At 36.6% G+C, this 25891-nt stretch overlaps 1 protein-coding gene across 1 annotated transcript in view; it reads right to left on the bottom strand.

The window, feature by feature from the left end:
- LOC139696060 (voltage-dependent calcium channel subunit alpha-2/delta-3-like) overlaps positions 1-25891 on the bottom strand; it is a 287280-nt gene that overhangs the window by 15596 nt on the left and 245793 nt on the right. Inside the window, exons 15-24 of the mRNA XM_071594674.1 lie at positions 19476-19550; positions 14771-14918; positions 12721-12769; positions 11123-11262; positions 10435-10479; positions 9450-9543; positions 8872-8979; positions 7724-7836; positions 4972-5135; positions 3410-3576 (exon numbers count right to left, since the gene is read on the bottom strand). Coding sequence (XP_071450775.1) covers positions 3410-3576; positions 4972-5135; positions 7724-7836; positions 8872-8979; positions 9450-9543; positions 10435-10479; positions 11123-11262; positions 12721-12769; positions 14771-14918; positions 19476-19550 — 1103 coding nt within the window. The remainder of the gene's footprint in view (positions 1-3409; positions 3577-4971; positions 5136-7723; positions 7837-8871; positions 8980-9449; positions 9544-10434; positions 10480-11122; positions 11263-12720; positions 12770-14770; positions 14919-19475; positions 19551-25891) is intronic.

Raw genomic sequence — 25891 nt, 5'->3', positions numbered from 1 at the left:
TCGATTCCTTCAAAAATCTAGCATGTGGCTGTGAAGTGGCTCTCCTCAATGAACTTCCCAGCATCAAACACCGCATGGCGGACATCATTGTCAACCATTTGAAAAACACGAGGGCAACCAGCAAAAAGGAGAATGTTATCAACCACCAATCATCCAACTGTAAATCAGTAAGTGAAACTAATTTAATCATTGTGAAAAGTGACTGTGGTAACGGAACAGTAAAAATGAATCAAGAAGATTATATTCGCAAATGTGGAGAATTAATTACCCAAATCAAGCGCTGCAGTCTCACAAAAGACCCCACATCATCCCATTAGGCCCCACATTCAATACACGGGTCAGGTCTGCTATCACCTCCAGTAACTCACTCTTCCCAGGGAATGGAAAATACCGGCTAATTTCAATGAACCCACAAACGTCCAGGTTCTATGGACTACTGAGGTAACACTAAAACAACCCACCTATCAGACCAGTAGTATCCAACACTGGTCCCCTAATGAACAAACCAGCCATACATTCCGACAAATCGCAAATTTCAAAGCAAAACATGCGATAGATAATTTCCATCAATCTAACCAAAAAACTCAAACATATAAATATCCCCATCAAATGTGAATTAATTTCTTTAAAGGTTTCATACTTTCCAGGTGCCACTTTCATCCCTACTTTTGAAGCCACTCAACTGGGAAAAGATATTCTACTATGCACAGATGCTCGAAAAGAAAAAGTTTATCAAATATGTTCCCTTATGAAACTATGTGTAGAAAAAAATCACTTCACATTCAATAATAAATTCTACAAGCAACCAGAAGGCCTGACTATGGCTTCTTCCCTCTCACCTCTATTGGTGGGAATATTTATGGATAATCTAGAAAACACAACCTTCAACTCAGCCAAAAACTAAACCAGAAATGTAATATACTGGTTCCATTACGTAGATAATATTCTTTGCGGCTGGTAAAGAACCAATAAACAGCTAGACAACTTTGTTTCATTTTTAAACTTGGCACACAAAAACAAAATATTTACTATGGAACCAGAACAGAATCACTCAATTAACTACCCAGATCTAACCATTTAAAAAGAGGGCTCAAAACACCAATTCTCAATTTACAGAAAGCCCACATCCATAAACTAAATGATACCTCATGACTCCCTACACCCTATGGGACACAAACTAGCTTGTATCCATCAATGCTATAATATTATGCTTGTTTATTTAGAGTTACATAATCGATTTCAGCCTTTAAGCCAATCATTTGAGCAGATGTGGCGTCCACTAGTTACTCGTTTCATTTAAAAAAGCTTCACAAGACAAACTGCCCTGCAAAGTGGATCGTGCAGTAACTGAATAACCAAATGATGAATTTAAAAATTATTGTGGCTGGCCTAAGACCATCAGATGGGAGCCATTCAAACTGCTGTTCATGGACATCTCGACATAGATGACCAAAATCTGTGAAGCAACCAAACATTATTATGTTAAGATTTTGAGTGGAGGTAGTTATAAACATCAAACAGGGCATTTCTGATCTGCCAAAATTGCAGGCAGACAATGAAAAATTATGAACAACCTAAAAATATTGAATTTTGTGATCATATTTTCGAAAGCAGTACATATCTCATTGAAGTTTCCCGTGGTTCATTTAGAGATAGTTTTTAGTTTACCTGATAATCAGATGACCAATACTCTACTGCAATACACCAACTCAAATGAAATATCCCCAAATCAGAAAACTTTTCTCAGAAAGTAGTCTTTTGTTGTAAAATTAGAATGAAATATCTTTTAATTGGGCATTAAATGCTAAATAGTATTCACCATGTCCATTTGTTGATCTAGCTCTGGAGAAAGTATACATTTCCATATTTAAAATCAAAGTCAATTATGTTTACTACAAGGGTGGTCCCATAACTACGCGATCAGCCCTAGAGATGGCTGTAGTTATTTGAAAAATATCACTGCATTAGAAATTAAGCAATCTATAAAGCATATGTTTCAAGTTTGAAGATGCCACGCTGTTTAGCATTCGTTTGGCAGCCATCAATATCGAGCGTTTTCAGTGAATTTGTGAAAATGGAGAAAATTGGTCATCCTTATGTGATACACAATATTTTTATTTGAAAGGCCTCAGCCCAACTAATATAAGAGCTGAACTGGATTCTACTCTGGGTGAGTCTGCTCCTTTGTTTACAACTGTAAAATATTGGGTAGCAGAGTGTAAATGCTACTGCCGTATGAGCTGTCAAGACGAGCAACACATTGGTCGACCAAATGTGGTGAAAACTCCAGAAACTGTGAAGAACATCCACAAAATGATACTGGATGATTGCCGACTGGAAAAAGGGTGAGCTAGCACACATAGTATGCATTTCAAAATAATTGGTACATTGCATATTAACTGAAAGTTTGGACATGAAAAAGCTGTGTACAAGATGGGTGCCGCATTTGTTCATCCTTGAGCAAAACCAGTGCCGTGAAGATAATTCAATTGATTGTTTAGCAAAGTTTCACAGCAGCAAAGCAAAATTTTCACCACCATGGATGAAACATGGGTCCATTACTTCACACCCAAGACAAAAGAACAATGAAAACAATGGGTTCAAAAGGGAGAACGGCCTCCAAAGGAAGACCAAAAAGAATTGTTTCAGCTGCAGGCAAGATCATGGAGTTGGTATTTTGGGATGCGTGTGGGATAAATTTCATTGACTATCTTGATAAAGGGAAAACTGTCAATGGCGAGTATTATGCAAACTCGTTGCAATGTTGGAGCGAAGAAATCAAGCAAAAGTGGCCGGCCGCATTTGGCCAAGAAGAAAGTGTTGTTTCATCAAGACATTATACCAGCTCACCAATCCATTACTACAATAGCCAAAATTCATGAATTATTTGAATTGCTACCTCATGCACCCTATTCCCAAGATTTAACCCCCCTTGGATTATTATTTTCTGTTTGCAAACTTGAAAAAATGGCTCTGCGGTCAAAGATTTTCCAACCGTGAAGAAGTGATGTGGGCAGTTAATGGCTATTTTGAGGAACAAGACAGTTTTTACTATAAAAAGGGTATTGAACTCATTGAACATCGCTGGGAAAAGTGTATAGAGCTGAAAAGAGATTATGCTGAAAAATAAATACATTTTTCTCCAAAATGTTTGTGTTTTCTTTGTTGGGTTGGGTACTTCTGGGACCACTATCATATGCTCTTACCTAATTATATCATTTTGAGAAATTACCTTCCTTTTTAAATCCAACATTCTTACAGAAAGCACAATACAATCCAAGCAAATAAATCCTGGGAAGATTAGAAGGTTATCATTGTTAAAAAAAAAGTCTCTATCATTATTCAATTTTAGACCTGAAATACAAAATCAAAAGATGTGAAATTAAGATGCCTTGAAAACTGAACTTACCCTGATCCATCAATGACGTAGCAAATTACCTCTCCGGATGTGCAAGAGGGGAAAGCAGAAGATGGAGAGAAAAGCATGTTTTCAGCAGTTTCATTCGTAGAAGTGCCCATATCACTCAAGATTCTTCTTCTGTTGCTGCATATACTGCTGTTGTCACCGCTAGCGCACTGCCAATCAAGACAGCTCCATGAAAAAACCATTCATTATTCAAATTCGACACTTTTGGAAGTGAAAAGGAATAATGGTTTCCAAGCTTACAACAGCACAAACAAATAAAATTTGTTTTGCTGGGTTAGAGTAAAAAATATTGGACTCATTGTCAAATATTTTGCACTCAAAATAAGCAAACCAATATTTGGTGATGGGGAGACCATTTTGGGCAAAGAAGAGTTCATAATTAGGGGTTGTTTATGCCTAAACTGTGTCCATCAAAGGAGAAATGCTATTTTTAGCTTTTGCATTACCAAATGCCTCTAACATTATTTCATAATTTGAAGTTAATTAACAGGCATTACCCTTTCAAAAAGATAAAGACAATATCAATTATTACTGAGATAAATTATAAATAACATTTTCGTACCAGTACAACTCACATAAAGGTATATACTCGCAATCGAGTGTTAATTTATAATTTTACAATTTGGAACTATGGTAGAATTTTTATTTGAAATGCATGAAAGACATTTTCATATGGTACACACAAACATTCATGAAATACATATTTGAAATTGAATCTTACTTGCAAAGTAACTGAATTGGTTCCCTTTGATCATGTAAAAAATTACTCCTACTGACAGTTTGATTCAACTTGCTTGAGAAATGAACACTGTATGATTTGTAAAAATAAACAAAAAGCAACAGCTAAACATTGTTTTTCATGTGGACTAAAAATTTATTAATATTTAATATGCTTCACAGAAGCATCACAGAAGAAATTAAATTAATTTCTTCTGTGAAGCTTTCATGACAATATTTTCACACACTTCAATTCTTAAAAGGTGAAAGATTAATATTGATTTATAATTTTAGATATTTCATGACAGAGAAAGAGTCTGAGAGAGTGACATTGCTATTGTGAAGAATATATAGGGTGTGGTGCTTGAATCCAGACAAGCACGCATTTCCTCGTTTGAGATTTCCTCGCCGGGTTAGCGAAACCTTCCCCAGCAGACTTCTCCGTAGCATTATACTAGCCACAATATCGTACAATACAGTTGATCTGGGATACCAGAAGAATCGAACCATTTTGAAATATAATGCCCAGCGCGATGACACTTTCAATAATAGCAGCTCTTCGATTGTACTCCGCACTTGCACATGATATCTCGGCCATTATGAGGTCATGACTTTTTACTAGATGCCTATAGCTTTCAAAAACGCTAATCACAACCTCCGGTGGAACTATGATATGGCAGGAAATTCAAATTAAAATTTGTCCGGATTTTAGCGCTGTATTCTGTACATTAAATGAACTCATCAAAAGTCTTAAATGGTTGAAAGAGGAAAACATGAAAGATTTGCAGCACAAATATTATGCACAGAGGAAAGTTTTAAAAACTCACAAAGTGATCAGATGATATTTTCTCCAGCAAAGTTTGCAGGGATGATTGGGGGAACTGGTATCCGATGACTGAAGCCGGTGTGGATCGATTCTCTTCTTGTAAGAATATAGCTCGCGAGACAGTTAGAAGGTTCACCAGCTCACCCCCTTCCTCTGTTTCACCCCCTGCAGAACAAGTTGCCTCCATTTTAAAATTCACTTCAGCCTCTTGTGGGAAAAAATAGGCATTAATATCTGATGTCAGCAGGACCAAAGTTGGTCCATGAAATGCCGCTAGCTGAGGGAGTCCACAAGGGCATTTCCAAGAGGATGGATAGAAAATATGATGATATGTCTATGATTTGTTGTATTTCCATCAAGACTTGAAGAACCAAATATGCAAATGAATTAAATGTGGTCTCGTGCAGCTCATCAAGTGTTGCATAGAATGCATTGGGGGAGTTTTTTATGAAAATGTTCACAAGAGACAAGGGACCAATGGCATGATCCATTGGAAAGTATCTCAAAGTGGAGAAGAAAAAGAGTGTGAGGTGCATTTTCAAAGTACTTATGGATCAATGTTCTTATGACCTATTGCCAGGCAGTAGGGAGGACATTTTTGATAGTTTTATTCATCAACTTATCCTGGCAGATGGATAGAAGCATGCTAACCCAGATTGTCATTGCATTTACTATCCACCTTTTGTAAGAGTGGTGTGATCGTAATTTTCTTCATATTAATAAGGAAAAAACAAATTTAATATACTTTGTAAATAAAAATAAGCCTCTGACAGATATTTCAGTGTCTTTTGACAATATGATCATTCCAAGGAGTGATAATGCCTCCTTCCTGGGTGTTACCCTGGATAGTAGACTAAACTGGGATAGCCATATTTCAAGTTTACGCCGAAAACTCTGTTCAGATTGCTATTTGGTACGTTCCATCAGGCAAACTGTAAATAATGAAGTGCTTATGTCTATCTATTACGGTGAGTTTTATGCCCACGTAATTTTTAGTATTCTTTTTTGGGGCCCATTGCCCTGTGCTCATGCTGTATTTAAAATCCAAAAGAGGATACTAAGACTAATGTGCAATGCACCCCTCAGAGCTCCATGTTGCCCCCTTTTCAAAAAACTTTCTATTCTCCCTCTTCCCTGTGTGTATATGCTAAGTGCTATTGTTTATGCTAAACGCCATATCTCATTATATACCACTAACAATAGCATTCACAATCATTATACCAGGACCTGCAGTCATCTACATGTGAACTTCATCAGAACTTGCAAGTCTACTTTTCCCCCATAACATGGGACTCTTATTATATAATAACCTTCCTCTGGTTATCAAGAGCATGGAAAAAATGTCCACCTTTAAGTTCAAAGTGAGGGACTTTTTCATGCTACACTTATTCTACACTATTGATGAGTTTCTGAATATGTAACAATGTATTGTATTTTATGTTAAGATCTTTGACGTGCCATATATCTTGGAACATGAATGTACCCAGATCCTCAGGCAAATAAATAAATAAAGAAATTTAGCATCAACAGCAGAATAACCAGCTTTTACATTATTCCCAGCCGAAGCGCTCACAACTTTATTCCCGCAAGTTTTGTGGGAGGCTTCTCTAAGAGCAGTAGTACATAGAATCTTGACCAGCTTGTGAGCATAATAGGTTCTTTCAATCTCAAGCCAAATCAGGGAAGTTACCCCAGTTACAGGGCAAAGAAAGCAAATATAAATAATCCATAATTTCAACAAGTTATTACTAATGCAGTTTGAAGTCATTACAGATGGTAGTGTGATAACAAAATGAAAACAACACAATTGGTTCTTTTAATTTTTTTATAGTTTATGGATTGCATACTCTGAGGCACTAATGAAGGAATTACTCGAGCAAAATCACTGGCCAATCAAAGTACATATCAGAATAGATCAATCTTCAAATTTTTGATCAATATGTTAGTTTTATAAAAAAATATATCTCGTTTGTACATGGCACTGAATTTTGTGCATTTATTGAATACCAATGAATTAATCCAAAAGACAACTTTGGATTACAACTTGTGAACTTTTGTAAAAATTAATGTTCTCAAGTAATAAGGACATTAATCTGTAAATGATTGATATTTATTTGAATTATTTCAATGCATTTATCAACAGTATCAAACATTATCATTGATAGGGAGATTTTGGATGAATTCTGTAATTCACCACCAGTGCCATAAGGAGTGGGTGCTGCCATACAATCATCACTGCACTGCAACATGCAGACGTCAGTAGCAGCAGTCATCTTTTCGGTGGGAAAAGTTTATTAAATTTACTCAAGGTGTTCTCTTATGAGGGATAAAGAATGTATCCTGGGGCCTCTGCGCCCATTCAAAATCTGCATTCAATGGTAGAATATTGAGGAGAAAGGTTGAAAACAAGCTTGAGCAAGCCCTATTTGAACTTGTGCAATGGAATCATTGAGACAAAATCATCAAGCTACTTTTTTACATATCATTGTAGTCATGCTGCAAGAAAAATGTGCGAGGTGATTTTCAGAATGCGACCTTGTAGAAGTTTATTTCAAATCTCAAATAACGTCTCTTTAAGGACTTACTATATAACACCTCTCTCATGTAGGTCATAGGTCAACCTATACATGAGTATCCACAGTAGTGTACCAAATATGGAACAGGGGGCCCTTAATTCTCCAGTATCATAGAAAAAACATCCACAGGAAAGGTACAATGAATAAGCCATGTCAATGACAAATGCTTCAACTAACCTCTTGGGTATGGCAGAGTGTAGACATATGAATCAGGGTCAGATTCATGCTGAATGACTGGCAGCTTGTACCAAGGTTCATCGATGGAGTTTTTATGGTTGTCGACAAAATACCTGAGAGGTAGAGATTAAAAAACTTCAGAGAGGAAATTACAATTTACATTTTTACTGTATGTAGGAAGTTCATTGTACGAAAACTTTCCAAGAGATGTTTTATGGAGCGAAAGGTTTTTTGACAAACACACAACATCTTAAGCAATAAAAACCATAACCACCATCTATCAACCAGGAAGTCGGTTTGGTAGGTGATGGCAGAGTTCACCTAATACTAAGCCCTATATGGCATTGTGTGAAATTCACACATCAGGGTAGGGGGTTAGTTCCTTTACCTATGCTGGTAATGGTTTCCCAGGAAGATCTGGTACCCAAAAATTCACCAAGTTTGGGTGGAGCAAAGGGTAGCCAGAGAGGCATGCCTGGGAATTGAACCAGGGCCCTCCGGTCAGTCCAACCCCTGGTCTATCATGTCCCCCAAAATAAGTGATAATATTCACATAAATGCGTCCCTAAATTATTTATTTTGTAAAACTGAATTATTTAAAACAAAAGCTATGACAAATATATCATTAAAATGCTAGATAACTATCTATTTCAATTAGAAAATATTCCAAAGGAATTTGAACAGAGTAGAAAAAACAATAAGTTTTATTGAATGTTAATTCTGTTTTAATTCCACTAAAATTAACGGTATCTGTCTTTAATTTTTCACTTTGATGTCAACAATATATTACATATCAACTTCACGTAATGGAGATAACTTTTATGATCACTTTCCCAATGTCTGATGGCGTTCCAGGTTATCCACAGGAAATTCCCAATGCCTTCAATGATGTGCAGTGCCATTAAGAGATGAGGATACATTACAAAATAAATGTACATTCACTTGCTTTTTTGCTATTTTATGAAAATTAAACTTTTTTAATACCCACTAGGAGTCACTATGAGTTCAGTTATTACTTCAACAAAAGCTTCAATTAATGTTTTTTGATTTTTATAAAGAAGCATGAAAAATAATGATTATAATAAAAAATTGGATGATTTCATCTTCCATCCGTACCCCCTGACATATGAAATAAAATGAATACTAACTTGTGCGTGCTATTTTCACTTTCCGCAGAGCTGTGTTGCCATCTCGTAAGACCACTGTGGGTTGCCATGAATCGCAACGTCACATTGAAAATGTGGAAGAGCTCTCTCCTAAAATATGAATGGGGGAATCATTAGAAAAAAAAGAACTCTGAAACTCAGACGAAATGCATTTATTTCACTCCTTCTCATTTTAAGCTCAAAATTATTCAATTCCTGCATTCAATAATAATGGGTCACAAAAAGAATACTCATTGAATAGAGGGCTTGATTTTTTTATTTCTATTCAGAAGCACACACAGACAGGCTTAGAACCAGGAGGCCATGTCTGAATTCATTTCAAAATTCCATTTTATCTTTCAAATTAATGTGCCTGGTAATTCTTACCTTTGAAAGAGTGAGATATTGATTGACACAGTATTTAAGGCACTCTGCAAGCAATTACCATAGGACTACTTTCCTATGTTTTTCCTTTGATTTCTCCTTTTTATTTCATATGCGTATTCAACATTTTTAGCAAATGAAATGTTGGATTTTTTACTTTTCAGGAGTTAAAAAGAAAGCTTCAGCGCAATACTCACTCCTCTTCAACTTCAAGCTTCCACTCTTTTGTTCTGAAGAAAGTGTTCGTCAGCCTTGCATCAAACAGAAGCAATTCAATTAGGGTCTTGTCACCTGCAAAAATTAAGACTACTTTGTAGCTTGGATGCAAAGGCTGAATCTTTTATTCTTGCTTTTTTCAAATTTATTTACATTGGTGACAATCCTGGCAGATGGATTGAATAGTCCCACATTGAACACATTTACGTGGATAACTTATGTCATTCCTCCATATTTCACGGCACATGAAATATGTACCTATTTAAGCTGAGAATAGAATAAAAGAGACCCTAACATTCTGCAGGAATCATGTTGCAGCCCTTAACCTCCCATGTCCCTTTATGTCATCCGGGCAAAACTACTCACTTCTCCTAAATGGGCAAAATTATTATAGATGACCCCATTCTTATTATTATTACGTGCCATGCATGTATCAATTACACAAATGAGTTAGTCTTTATGTCACTCAAACAGACATGCAGCCAAATGATTGATATCAACAAACTCCAAACGCAGGTTTGCGGAACCCTTGGCTTTCAAGGCACCAGGATTTATACAAACAACACTACTGATCAGCCTTTCCTTATATCTTCGCGAAGCAAGATTACTAAATCACCCAAACATGGAAACATTAAGTGCCCTATTCATTCAACATTATAAAAATCCCTCATTCTTGGAGATAATGTCCCACTGGGTCATTTGTGAGAATTTTTTATCATTATTATCTATGAAGAAATTAGCAAGCCATTATGCTAACCTATTAATGGTGGAGTTCATCAATTAACTCTTATGTTATTTGAAAAAAAACCTTCTTTTTGTTTTTTAACTCAAAATTATGAGTTTATACCGATATGCCACATGGGAAACAAAATTCATTTCATAGTGGATACACTACATAGTTAAACCTTTCAGTGGATCCATTAAGGGGGGTAATTTTAAAACATAAATCAAAACGAATGTACTCACAAAAGTGCACATCTTTAGCCAATTCACCATGTCTGCAATGCATACCTGAAATTGATTGTAAATCTTAGCAATTCTTCATGGTAGAGTATATACATAATGTAACAGTATTTTGTTTATGAAAGCCCTCATTGAATATTGAAACTTTTAGTCCCCAAGCTCACATCCATGACACATAGTGACATTCTTATCAAGTGTGCATGTATGCATTTTATTTTACCAAGTTAATATTTTACATAAAAATCCATTTATTATGCCATTAGCTTTTCATAACCAAGCATTTAAGGAGCTCTACTGAAAATGATCGAAAACAATTATATATTTTTATTTCATACTAACCAGTAAAGGAAAAATCAAGCTTGTATTTTTCTGAAAATATTCATTCTGACACTAGGGTGTGATTTTGAGGAGGGAGATGAAGAGTGATAATTTTTATACAAATGACAAAAAAAATGAGGGAGGATTATTTCCTGTGGAATGCAGAAACTAATCTAGTGTGGAGATGAGAAAGGTATGAGTCCGTATTGGAGACTTTTGGGATTCTGAGCATGGATCGGGACAGAGTTAATCATGAAATGGATGGAAAAGGAAGGCAATTACAGAGGGGGCATCATGAAAGGGGCAGGAAGAGAGGGAATCATCATCCTCTAGGAAGAAATTCAAACGAGGCATTCGAAATGTTTTCACTCACTCGAGTTCGACGCTGAAAAAAGAACATCACTTTTCATCCATTGCCAATCAGGTTGTTGGATTTTTTCCAAAAAGTGAATAATTCTCTCTTCTTGACTTTGAAACAACTGGAAAGATTCACTAAGATACTTGCAATATACCCTGTTAAAGACAAAAAAACAAAATATGATTAATACGTAAATTGCTGATCAGACTTTCTTGGGTATAAATTCACTTCACAATTGAAAAGAAGAGTTATATGCTAATAAGTATTTCAAAAGTAATAGTTTGCACCACTCAGCTAAAAAAAAAGGCTATATGGCTGCCTGATTCAACTTATTTTACAAATCTGTGAAGAAGATGCAGAAATAATGACAGATTGATTCACGGACTGAAAACCTCATCCCTACATCAATACTATATATATCCGGATTTAGGTTAACCCTATGCATAGGTCAACCCATCCATTATTACTTCAAATTTGCAAGACTTCATATGCCTCACGCATACCATTTTTTTTGTAATTAATAAATGCTGCTAAGTTAATGCCATTATATTTATTATATTGATTTATAACTTGTGAAATTTTTATGTGTTCTCATGCAATAAGAACTGTAAGGAATATAATCAAACAGTATTGATTGTAGTTATCTAATTGCAATTGATAGCTTTTTATTTAAATTGTTTCAATGTATGTATAAATACTACTGATCATTATCATTGATAGTGAGATGTTTAGTGCATTCAGATATTAACCTCCAGTGCCACAGAGGCTACCCAAACGGTTCTGCTACAACTGGTTGCTTTTATGGATCAACTGCAAGAAGCAGGCAGTAGTAGACAGAAGTGCTGTTCTTGATAAAGAAGAGTCTTAACTGGCAGTTAATAACCACATGGTGCTGCTTATGATGTTCAAATAAGTGAATTCTACATCTTAATAAACATTGAACCTGTGGAAATTGGCCTTTTTTGTGATATCTTAGTAACAATGGAACAATTTCAAAGGGTAAAAATCATTTGGCTTGACCGAGATTGAAACCCAGATCTCTCGATGCCTGGATGAGTGCTTTAGCCAGTTAAGATACTGAGGTGACCTCTTACACTCTGCAATTTTGGGTCAAGGCAAATTTTAGGTCAAGCAGGCCAAGGGGAATGAATTTTACTCATTGAAGTTGTTACATTGCAAGGCATATTAGCGGACGACTCCATTAAATGCCAATTTCACAGCATCTCATCTCCAGTTTCCTTAAATCTCTAAGTAATTTAACTAGAATGATTAATTGCAGCCTTTCCTGTTTCAAAATGCAAATGAATGGATTGTGGTCATTGACATTTTCAAAGGGGAAATAGAAGCAACAAAATACCTTTAAAAAAATGCAACTATTCTTCTCTGCACAGATGGAAACGGCTACTCTATTGCAAAAGTAGTTAATGCACATTTCAAAAAGTAAAAAAATACGCAATGGTCCATTAAATTTCAGAAGGATATGAACAACCGCAACCTCTTATTTATCAGGATGGTATACATATAAACAGGAAGGTTTACGGGCTGTCAAATAACCTCTCAGAGAACCTTTAACGAGAATAGAAAATGGCTCAGTCAACCATTAGTAAACTTACCAGTCCCCATGAATCTTCCAGTTTTCTTCATTAAAATATTCTTTCAGACCTGAAAGATTGAAATGAAGAATTAATGCTAGTTATTCCAGTGAGTCATATTGAGATGGAAATTAGGCAAAAAGAATTGATTAGACCAAAAAAAATTTATTCATAGCAAATTTTAAACATCCTGTTACATAAGTAATATTTACGTGATGAATAAAATAAGTAAAAAGAATATAAAGATATGTAAATACAAATACGATTGATAATATACACAATGGTTACTGCAATAGAGTATAATAATAATAATAAAATATTTAATATGCCGGTTAATTTTCACAATTCAAGAAAAAACATAGAACAGTTCAGGAAGTATATTATGACATGCATAAATGAATTATTTTACAGTTTTTTTGCCATAATTAAAAATGTTTTCAGTCCTGTAGCAATTCCTTGTGTGAAAAATAGAGTACAACTTGGTTTTAAAAGTGCTGATAGTCATGGCATATTTTTAATTTAGGGAGATGATTATAAAATACAATATTCAAGGTGGAATGCTCCCCTGATATTATATTCTTTTGCATGGCATGATAAGTGAATGTCAAGTAGCTTCCCGGTCACATATTTGCACATGCTTGCATCCGTGATTTGTAGTTGAGATAATCGAGTCACACAAAATGCATCACTTGAAAACTGATATCACACTCCTAAAACTGAAGGCATGTGACATGATGTGGAATGTACCATGGGAATGGAAGAAACAATGATTAACTAAAAATCATTTCAATAGAAACAGAAGCTTGATATGCTGGCATCAATAAATGGCTTTGCGAATTGACAGTGAAGATGGAAAGGGGTAGGTATGAACGCTAATTCATGAATGGATTTCCTACCCAGAAACCTGGCAGTCCAAAGCATGCTCGAGCATCACTGTCCAGTGTAAGAAGACTCAGTGTGACAGTGAATGTGAACTAAATCAGCTAAGGGTAAGGTTCGAGTGGACCAGTCGTTGTACAAGGAATGTTTAAATACATCAATTCAAAATGATTTATTGCAGTAAATAAATGCTTTATCACATTCAATTATGCTGTGAATTTAAGTTTAACCATTTGGGGTAGGTTTTGAATGGAAACAGAATGAATGATGAAATAAGAATACCTTTCATGACCTCTTTTTACAAAACATAATCTCACATCTACTGCAAATCCCTCTTCACCTCCGTATTATACTTCCTTCCTCCCTTCATTCCATCCAGCATCCTTACATCCTATTCCTGCCCCTTCCTCATTTGCCCAAAATTCTCCCCTGTATCACAGTCTTCAACATCCCAATGTCGATCAGTACACCCTTTATCCATTTTTCCTTTCTCCTCATGATTTCTCCCAACAATCCCTTAAATTAAAGTTTACTCATGTACAAGGTTTGTATAAAAATGTAAAGGTAACAATGTTTTCCTGACGTCAATTGTGTGAAGTTAGGAATTCAGACCGTCGTCCGTTGTTAAGTGTGCGCATGATTGCCGATCATATATTGGCATTGAAAAGACACAGCACGCACCATTGTCACTGACAATTTGGCAATGCGAATGATCTGTGCTAAATCGTCCTCCCGAAGGTCTTTGGGCGAACGACCAAGAGAGCAGAGATGATTGTGTCTGCCTGCTTCCGAAGACCATCTGCATATGGCATCCCGATGATTCCCCAACCCCCTTACAGTCCCGGCTCATGGCACCAGCAGGCTATTTTCTCCCATACCCAATATTAAAATCCTCTCTTAAAGGATGCCACCACAAAGGACCCTAAGTGCCCTCAAAGAAGCTGGCATGGGTACCCATATGGAGGACATTTCAACTTCCCAGGAGCCTTCCAGTTGAGGAAAAGCCTCAAAGGGAAAAAGTGTGTTGATGCTCTCAAGGGGTGTACTATGAGGAAGAATTCTGAGGCATTTTAGTAATATCTGAAATAACTCTCATATTTTTTCAAAACATTTCCCGATACTTATTGTACAAACCATGTATGAAGGTTTCATTTTTGCAACAAATACTGCAGATTACGTTGTTAGCACCTACCTTTCTTTTTGATTGTTTCAATTTCCTCTTGCCCTTTGACTTCCACCTTATAAAGGCCATAAGTGGCAGGGAGTGACACCGCTACAGTGTATGGAGTTCCAGGCAATGGCGCATAGTAATAGTTTCGTTGTTCCGAAGTTAGTCTTCTCTGGAAAAAGTCACAATGAATCCCATCAAAATCCACAACGACAAAATCGTCTTGCAATTTAAATGCTTATAATCTTGACCTAGTTATAAAGTCCCTTGCTCAGTTTGTGGTGCAAGAACAGTTTTTATATCAACAAGATTTGATTCAGTCACAGAGTAGAGAAAGATTGAATGTGCATGACATGACCAAATCAAAACAAACATCACTGTTGTTAAATACCAATGTCACATGACCTGCACCCCTTGACATGGATTTGATGGCTTTGCAAATATTTATGATTTAATCCATTTATTCCTACAATATACACACATCTGTGAGCATCAGATGTGTACTCTCTACACCTTCCATGACATTACTGATTCAACACCACGTATACAACATCTAGAATTTATTTAATATTTAATTTAATACTTGATTTTATTTGCAATATATGAATGTAAAATAATTCAAATAATGTAGAATGTGATGACTACAGGCACATGAACTACAGTTGCTAAGTACTTCATACTTCTCTATGCACAAAAGAGAATCTGTTATGTACAAGAAGGAAGTGATATTTTGGTGGCATCATTAAATAATGCTTATGAATGACGATTAGAAACCTTTAAGATCGCATCGTTTATAAACAACAACAGGTTCAACAGTAAACTGCACTCTAGCTTGGCATATTGCCAAATATGTAAAATGATCTCAAAGTAAGATAATATGTAAATATGTGCATACCTTGGCTGTCTAGACAGTCAGTTACATTTTGCAAAATAAAATATAAACCTAGTGACAAGACAAAGTTTTATTATACATTTGAGAGACACATTCTTTAACTATTTTTCTACATAGTCACCATTGGAATTGAGGCATTCATCATATTAGTAGTAGTAGTAGTAGTAGTTTGTAGGGGATGTGACATACAGCTAAGGTCATTTGTGCCGTAGGGTATTGATTGAAAAGGAGGAAGGGCTGGAGGGAAACCCAGCATCGGTATTGGCCTACTCCTAAGGAAAGACACCAAGGGGTCCGCAGTTTAACTTAATGTCCCATTTGAAGCATGCCGCACTCACTATAAGTGCCCTCCACAAAGCACCTCATGGAGGGATCCTGATACCACTGAATAATATCTGCCTTGTCCAGGATTTGCACCCGGGTGGGTCCTCTGGGGAGGAAGCCAGTACATTAACCAATGTGCCATCATGATCTATGGTATTTATAATAGTGATTCACAAGTTTTTCAATTCTGTCTCTTAAGCCATCAGATGCCTGTCACAAGGCTAGGCTGACCGCTAGGTCCTCTCTTCCTGAAAATTGGTGCTGCAGCCATTTTTAAACTGAATGCACCACTGCCACACTCCATCTTCACTCATTATTCCATCTCCCTACACATTAAAAAGAAATCTTTGATGAATTTCAATTGGCTTGTGATTTTTTGCCAGTGAAAACCTAATCACAGATGGCACTTCACATCTATCGCAGTGTGCATTTTAACAGTTTTCAGAGTGAGCAAAGTATAGAATACCATGCGCTTCATTAATGACCACAAGGGAATAACCCTTGACCTCACCTGCCCATGGCATGGGACCGTGGGACACACCCACAATGGAAAATCCCCCTCCATCCAGCTACGACGTTCTCTCCGGACTTTGAAGAACTTTGCACCTGTTTACTTTGTCTTCCCCTCCCCAACCACTGCCCTACCCCCACTTGCTCTTTTGTATATATGTATACTGGACTCTCGAGTGATGACTGTCACCTGATGATGATGTAGTTACATTGTAACCGGTCGTATTAAATTTTATTTGGGGGAAAATTGTACATTTTTAAATATGATATTATATTCCACCATGTCACGCCTGAAATGTCTCTTTTTATAAAGTACTGAAGAACCACAGTTTGCTCACACTGCCACATAAGGAGACTTACTGAGTGTAGACACACCAAGATGGTGGCTCTAGCCCTAGCCACCGTGGCCACGCTAGGTTGAAACGTATGTTACTATCTGGACAGCCCTCGTACTTCAGAGTGTCCATTTTCTGATGCCACACTGTCTGTTATTTGGATAATCCACTGCAATCACAGAGAGGCATTCACTCCCCTCCCACCAAACCATCTCCCCTCCGGACACACTACAATGCCAAAACTTCTTAAGTATTGCCACATGTTTTATCACCTGAATGCAACCATTTCAGAGTGTGTGTGAGAGTGGCGAATGCTTTTTACACCCTGAAATTTTTGCATTGAAATACATATTAGTGGATGACTTTGTTAAAAGTTACTGTTGCGGCATCTCCCACAGTTTATTTGAATTTGTTTTTATCACCTGAATAAGAAACTGGAGTACACTGCACCAACCAACATAAGGCAATCTTATTTATGCTTAATTCAAAGAGATCTAGGGAAATGGAGAGTCAATGTATACAACAGCTGTAAAAGTAATGAGGAAAATATTTGTTTCAATGTCCATAATGCATCTGAATGCATGAAAGTAGGCAAGACGTATTGCCTGAAGGCGTTCAAAAGAGGCTTGCGACACAAAATGTTTCTGAATAGGGGAGTTTGGTGTCCTTCATTCATTAGCTAGCTATTAAGGGAGGCTACTGACAGTTTAAGTCATTTGTACCATTTACGGATTGATTGGCAATTTGTTTTGGGTAGGACGTTCAGAGAATGGAGGTATAATGGGTGGAGGGAAACCCAGCAAATGTCAATAGCGTACTCTTAATGAAAGGTATCAAGGAGTCACAGAGTTAAAACATCTTATCTAAGAGACACATACTCTGGTATCATTTTTCCAGTTGATTGTCTGCTTTCCAGAGGGAGACCAGTGCTTGTCTTAACCCTTTTAGTGCCAGTGGGTTGGTTATTGACTAGTGAAGTGCATGCAAAGAATGCCGCCAGGCATTCTATGGGCCAGGTGTTTTTCACTCACGTATTTATGTTTCTGTGCATCACAAAGCTTTTGTAGACAATTTTTGAGTATCTGTTATGCTTTCTTATCATTGTTGAAAAATTTTCGTGGTGACAATGAAATATATGTTCACATTTTGGTTATTTGAGCATAAGGAGTTTTCTGCATTGTAGCGCATCTTCTTTTCTTGCGTAGGACAGCAGATGTCATTTCAACGTAAGCTGATATATACGTATTAAATTTTATCATGCATTTCTGTATTAGGTAAAAGCTCTTATTTGTATTGCTACGCATAAGGTCGCCTTTGTAGCAAGCACTATTTGCCTCGTCCCTCTGGTCCAAAACACTTTACCGATGTCACATCATGATTCATTTTAATTGGAAATGAAACATTTCATGTTTGCTCTGGCATGGGTATTGACTCCATAGTAGCCCTTTTGGTGATGCTTTGGAAAAACTAGCAGTGACAATGATTTATTCATTCTGTTGGATGTACTTTAAAAATAAAAACAAAGAATATCTCCTCCCTAGAGTTCCCTGTTTGAAGATTGGATATTGGGGAATAGGGAGCTGACTCCCAGGGAGGATGTTTGGGGGAATATCCCTGACGTCGGAATATAACTACCTAGTGGAAAAAAATGTCCAATGCATTAAACTATTTGTGTGAGCAAAGTAATATTGGCAGAAACTAATCATGACAAATATATTAATTAGAGGGTAAAACAATTATTAATGACAAATTTTCTAATCTGAAAGTAATAGTTTAAATAAAAAAAAATAAATTGTAAAATTAAATTTTTTCCTGAATGTGTAGACAAGATAACAACATCATTGAATTTTTTAAATTGTACCTGTAACTGTTTAAAGTGTGTACCAAAAGATGAGGTAAAATAAATTCATTTTAGGCTATATATAAATTTCTACGTTCAAAGCCTACAAAGTCATCAAAAAAGCCATGGCATTTTTAATGTATACCATGGAAATGAGGCTGGCACTAAAAGTTTTAAAACCAACCCATCATTTTCAATTATTCACCAACGCCTTCCCCTTTTCATTGTGATATATAATTGAATAGTTTCACACTTGATTACATATTAGTCCCTCAAAGAAGTGTTCTTTTCTGGATTGTCATTCAATGAGTGATCAATCATTTTACCTTTATTCTAATGATAATAAGATTGATACAATCCTTGGTTTTTGCTAAAAACTGCTAATGATATAGATATGTGTCTTTGAGAGCATTGGTAATAGTTCCTCAATAGTTATGGAACAACATTTTATAAGTAATAAATTCACTCACTCTGTTGTTAGCAAAAGAACACATTTTTTGCTCACTCATTGACACATATTCATGATGTGATATTTGTAATGACTTATTTTTCTGCCGGTGATAACATCACGCATTGAAGGTAGGCAGCCATTAAACAAGATTGCACCCATAATTGTGATTTAGTTTAAATTTCAAACTTCTGTCTTGTACCTGTGGCTACCTGGACTTTATGCTGGCTTACTGACATAATATTAGGGAACTGAAACTTTGTTTTTATTGGAGTAGATCTCACTGATGAGATTTGCTATATACTTTCATAAGGAATGATTAAAATTGAAAAGGTTAAAAAGTTCAAAAGGATGAAATCAAATTATGAATAAAAAATTACCATGTCGTCATGATGCATTAGGACATCCAATCCCAAAACTTCACCTTTCTCCTGGTTGATCATTCCATCACGTAACTGCGGAAAGAGTACAGTAATTATTATTTGAACATTTTAAAAACTATTTTCTGCATTAATGATGCATCCAATTATGCATTAATCAATCATGATTATAAGATTCTACCAATGGCGACCTTATTCTTAATCACTAAAGGCTATTAATAATATAATTAGCATGTAATATGAATAAACAGTTCCATATTTTCCCATGATAACGCTGCTGTTAAAGCCAATATTTAAGCTAGAAGTCATCAATTTTGCAAAAAAAAGGAAATTGCAAGGCTGCCAGGATGTATCCATTAATAAATCTTTTTAATCAAAGTTTGGGAACCAAAATTCTATTTGGGAAAAGGGGATGAAGTCTGGTATGAAAGACCACACAGAATCAGGAAGGATTAAAAGAGTGTCTTATGGAGAAATTAGCTGGTGGATCCTGGAAAGTTGGCAGGGTGTCAGAGTGACTTGTGTCAAAAATGGATTTGAAAAAGCTCCAGGTAATATTTCAATGCCAGTGCTAGAAGATGAGGAAGAGTTAACTGTGGAGAGTGGACTCGGTGATGTGCCTGAAGATATAATAAATGCACTTAATTCATTTAATTGCAGTTCAGCTGACAAATTACTTGAATTCGAGTGATTTACTTATCCTATCATATATTTATACATGCCTGTTTATAATACGACGTATTCTATGTATACATGAAGTACTTTGTATTAGAATAAATCAGTTATAGAAAATATATATATCTTCTCTCCTCATGGATTTATGAGGTGAAATATCTGTAACTGTAGCAGACCTGTATAAAATGGAATGCAATTATAAAGGCATGCTTCCAGACTAATTTATTTTTGTGAAAGTCTTCTATAAATTATTGTGTGCATAGGCCTGTAAATGTTTGGATTTTTTCAATTTTCATTACATAATGCGCATTGTCATTTTTTTGATTGTCTGAACTTTTTTTAGAGATAATGTGCGTGTTATCGATGGGAAAATACAGTGATAATAATGGAACAGAGACACACTTTATGTATGTTTTTCAAGGATGTATTCAAAGGAAAAACTTAAAAGAACATCTATTTTGTTTTGCAGCCAATAAAGCCTTCAATGGACCATGCCTATTTAAGCATGAAAATGTTGGGGTAGGCTTATGCAGATCTTAAAGCAAAGCCTCAATGTGCCTAGATGAAGTCTCCTGGAGAAAAAATTAACAGTGTCCAAGGTTGAGAATACATTGATAACAGGTGACCTTGTCCACTCTTTATATCTAAACATTTTATATTTTGTGGATCAAAAAACACAAAAAAGAGACATCTCCAAAACTTTAGATATAAGAATTTAAAAAACTTCAAGTGATAACTCTTGAACTGCACGACAGGTTCATACTTGGGGAGAACTCTTTGAAAATTTGAACATGGAAGAAGAAAAACGCACCAAAAAGGTAAAGGTATTCTGGTGACTACTATGAAATTCATTGGTGACCACACTGGAAAATGGTCATGACCTACTTACATGTACCCATATCATGGTAGCCCAAATCTGTATGGGGAAACCATGATGTTTCAATTATAAAGAGTTTGAAGAGGATTGTGTTAAATCAAAACTACCAATCTCAATATTCAACTGCTGGAACTAGTGGGAGACTGGTTTTGATTAGTCAGTGCAGGGCATAAGGTTCTATGGAGTGTAAAATTTGAGAACCACAGATCATATTCCAGAAAATTATGGTACCACTGACAACAAAGGAACACAGCCCACCAAACTATATGACTCACCCCTTCTCCCCCATAATCAGACCCACTTTTATCACATGCATACTCCATCTTTTTTACTACTGTATGCTGTCAAACTTTGATTGGATCATAAACTATGCATTAAAATTCATACAATTTGTATTTAACCGTAATGTACAAGCAGAATCATGTCATTAGAAGCTACGTATAAAAACGACAGAAATTACCACTTTGTTTTTCTTACATAAAAGGTGATCAATGACGCAGAAAAAGGCAGTCCATACCTTATCTAATTCATGTCCACTTGAACACTGTAGACCTCTCTTTTTAAATTTAAAAATTATGACTATCTACAATTTATATATATTCTATTCATTAGTTCATGTAAAAGAAAATACGAGTATGTACTCCACTAGGGCTGACGTTCACAGCCATAACACCAGAGCAAAGTCTAATATGGATTTTCCATACTCTAGGCTAGATAGGACTTACAAAGTTGAAGGTCTACCTATCAAATTGTTTAATATGCTTCCAAAATCTGTAAAGTCAGCCCGCAATGTAGTGTTCCGCAGGGTGCTGCGTGATTGGCTTACCTCCAATCCTTGATACTCAATAGAGGAGTATTATGAGCTCGACTTTACTAGCCTAAAACTATTAGGTCTAGCGTGAGTAGAATACTAGGTGTATGTATGCAAATATTTTCAAATAAGTATTTTATGTGATTGTATATTGTGCTGTATACTATATTATCCAGGAACAACTGTATGTTCCTAAATGACGACATCTACCATATGTGAATATGATTATAAGATGAATAAAGTATATTATTATTATTATATTATTATTATTAATGATATTGAATCCATGCTGCTACCAAGAATTACTGTCACGTACGTGAGTTGATGGACAACTGATTTGATAAGTAAGCTACTATGGAAACATAATATAACAACTAGGTTCTCAACAGCAAGAAAAATCAGCAACATAATACCTAAGCCCAAGGACCAAATCCCCGATCTCATGCATGAAGGCATATATGAGATAAAGCGGGCATATGGGAAGTCCTATATTGGCCAAACAGGATGGTCCATCAGATGCAGGACCAAGGAGTAGCAAAGGGCAACACAAAAAACAGTTCTGACTCTCGCCAAACATACGTGGTTCAAACCTAGAGACACGATCAAGTTCGACCAAACTAAGGTGCTGGCTAAATAAGGGCATTATATCCCGAGACTCACAAGAGAAGAGGTGGAAATAATGAAGAAACCAAACAATTTCAACCGTGAGGACGGCTACACCCTGACTTCCATGTGGAAAAGGGTGATTCCCATTGGCTACCAAGAAAGAGCCAATCAGAGAGCTCCCAGCAAGTCAGCGTCTCCTACTCATAGCAGCCAAATTGCAATGGAGATCACTTTGACCTGAAGATGCCCCCAGGACTGGGGGCTAAACAGTTGTCCATCAGCTCATCTACAAAAATGTAATTCCCGGAAGCAGCATGGATTCATCGGATAGATGTCAAGGAATCCTAAGGATTAATTACAAATGATATTGTCAAAGCTTTTGATATCAAAAGTACAGCAATGTTTTTTTACCAAATTTTCCTGTCCAAAAACTCACTGGCTGGATTTGGATGGAGTGGATTATGACTGGTACAGTCTCTTCGTGTCAACCTGGCTGATGAGGCCAGGTGAGAGGGGTCAAAGGGCATACTGAATGCCAGGTATAGAGTCTGATTGCTGGTCCAGGATAGTCATGAGTTAGAATGATAGCATCAAGGGGAGTGGATTTTTTGGAGGCACACGTAACCAGATTTGAACAAGCTCACCAACTTGTGGGGAGGGAAATATTTCAGACTCCCTCCCCTAATCACCCCCTTCTCTTATTCATCGCATGTAGAGGGGAGGCCCCTCTATGGTTTGTATAAAAATTATCAGGAAAATATTTGGAAAATAGATTAATTTTGGATTATGCCTCAAAGTTCTTCAAAGTACATCCCTCGAAAGAGTCGACACACTTTAGCCAGAGCGGCTTCTCCACAAATCGAAAGTTCCATGGCAGGTGAATTCCTGAATACCCTTAAGGGTATGCTTGCAAGCATCTTTGATGTCATTTAGGGTCCCATGGTGGTGTCCTTTGAGGGAGGAGTTCACTTTTATTGGGAATTAGAAATAAGTCTGCTGGTGCAAAGTCGATACTTTAAGGAGGTTGGGGAATCATAGCGATGCCATATGCAGAAGGTCTTAGCAAGCAGACAGACAATCAACTCTGCTCTTTTTGTCGTCCATCCAAAGACTTTTGGGAAGATGATTTTAGTGTAGATCTTTCACATTGCCAACTTTCCAGTGATTCAAATGCTGTGTGCACTTCCACCGTCTTATTTCAATGCGAATAATATGATTCCCATCATTCAACCACACACGCAACACAACCAAAGGTTTGAATTCAGCACTTCACATGCATACGTCTGGAAAAATTTGCTACCAATACTTTTTATGCAAACCTACTGTCCATCAGCTGATCCTGAATAGGGTATATATATTCATATATTGTGATAGCCAACTGCTTAAGATTTGTTTTGGATAGGCATAAACTGAAACGTATCTTAGTCTCATCTATCAAGACGTACCCTGACACCCCACAATAAAATAAACCCTTCTTTAATTCTGCATACTTCCATCCTCCTTTCATTCCATGTCCAACATGTCAACCCTCTTGTCCTACTCTTTCATCTAGCATTCTCGCTTCTAAATGTCAGTCTTTAACACTCCATCACAAAACAAAACATTCCCCATTCATCTTTGTCTTGCTTCCTTTGGATTTCTCTCAACAGTCCTCTCTCCTCCCCTCTTCCCATGCCCAGCATTTCCCCAGCTGTTTTCCCTTTCCCCCATTTCACCTTTCCTTCCACCAATCTCCTCAATCACATCTCAGAACCCTCCAATATATGCCTATCTTGCTTCAATGGCAATGTTACCAAGCCATACAATACAACGTTCCTCATCAAAGTTTAACTCATCTTTCCTAAGCCTTGTTACACAACACCCCACGCAATAAAACCACCCTCTTTGTGAAAGTTTCATAGATATTGATGCCAAGAGGAAATATGGATACATGAAAGATAATCCCTTTGTGTAATACAATAATGAGTAATAACTAGCCCCAAAATAAATGCATGATTTTCTTCTCAGGTTCTTGATTACCTCAACAGAGTTAGTTTTCATAAAATAATGGTATTTTGGAGCGTGAAGGAATTCCCTTGCCTCCATTAGAATTATGAATTTCTATCCTTTGGCATACAAGCCTCAAGATACATTTTATTTGGTTCAATATTTCACTAGCAGAATATATTTCAGACTGGCTCTGAGTGAGAAACTTGTGCCTAAAATTTATTTCTCAATCTATTTTTGCAATTGATATCACTATTGCCATGCAAATAAATGTATACTCTCCCGTATTACCTAAGTTGGACTTGATCGACCATTGCAGTAGACTATCAAGCATTAGCCAGCTTATCTGGAATGGACCATACCCTCCAGTTAAAAGCCAAACTCCTTACCCCATAGGCTACCATGTATCTTACAAATTTTTTTACAAAGGATAATGTAAGTTTTCTAATGAAGTAAACTTTGCTTTGAGACTTGTGAATTTCCTAGATGGATGGAAGTAAGGTATTATGATAATTTGTTTGAAACATACATGGTCTAGAATAAAGAAAAGATTGTAACAATTGTTGGAATTCCAAGACGTCACGCCTAAAACTACTCAATTTGTACATGATCCAAAAGTAGTTGAACTTATTTTCTACGGATAGATGAACGGATGAGTGGTGGATTCTCTGGCTGGGTTCAAGGGAGTAAAGTCTCAGGAAAGGTGGGAGGCTGGTGGCAGGGGGCTCCATGCCTGTGCGGAGTACAGATCGCTCAATTGCGAAACCTCTATAACGTGACCTCGTTACGCTTCGTCATGAACCTGTTATCGGATCAGTGCTATGCCATCAAATTTAGCAAGACTCTGAGGAAAACCATGAAAGAGTCCCATTAAATTCTCAAGGCAGTTTATGGTGATAATTCCATCGGTAGATTGGGTGTTTTTGAGTGGCACAAGTTGTTTTGGGAAGATACAGAAGATGTTGAAGATGCCAATGGACACCTTTAAACCCCAAAAAGTGATGAAAATCTTGCAAGGATGAAGCTTTGTTAGATAGAGATTGCAAATTAAATGTTTGCATGGTTCCTGATAATCCATTGGCATACTTAAAAGTAATGTGTGAAGTTGGTGCCACGAGTGCTCTCGGATGAACAAAAGGAAACTCGCACGCAGATCTCTGCCAAGAACTACTTGACCATACCTTAGCCACCCTACACCCTTGGCATTTTTTTCCTCTCCCACTGCCTCAATTCTGTGCTGAAATGATGTAACCTCAGCTTGTTGGAAGTGTTACAACTGACCATGATGATGGAGCTCAGCAGCATTCCGGGTGCTTCCTTCCAGAGGGTGTGAAAAACCCATTGGACGCACAGCAGTGCTACTTTGAAGAATATTGAATGATTGTATCAATTCTGGCAATAAATGTTTTTTAATCGACTCAGTCCTACTACTTTTGGGAGAGAACTTGTATATAAAGCAAA

The sequence above is a fragment of the Hetaerina americana genome, unplaced genomic scaffold (genome assembly GCF_022747635.1).
Source record: "Hetaerina americana unplaced genomic scaffold, ioHetAmer1.1.p SCAF_66, whole genome shotgun sequence".
Lineage (NCBI taxonomy): Eukaryota > Metazoa > Arthropoda > Insecta > Odonata > Calopterygidae > Hetaerina > Hetaerina americana.
The sequence above is the reverse complement of the archived record's forward strand: the minus strand, read 5'-3'. Positions and strand labels throughout refer to the sequence as shown.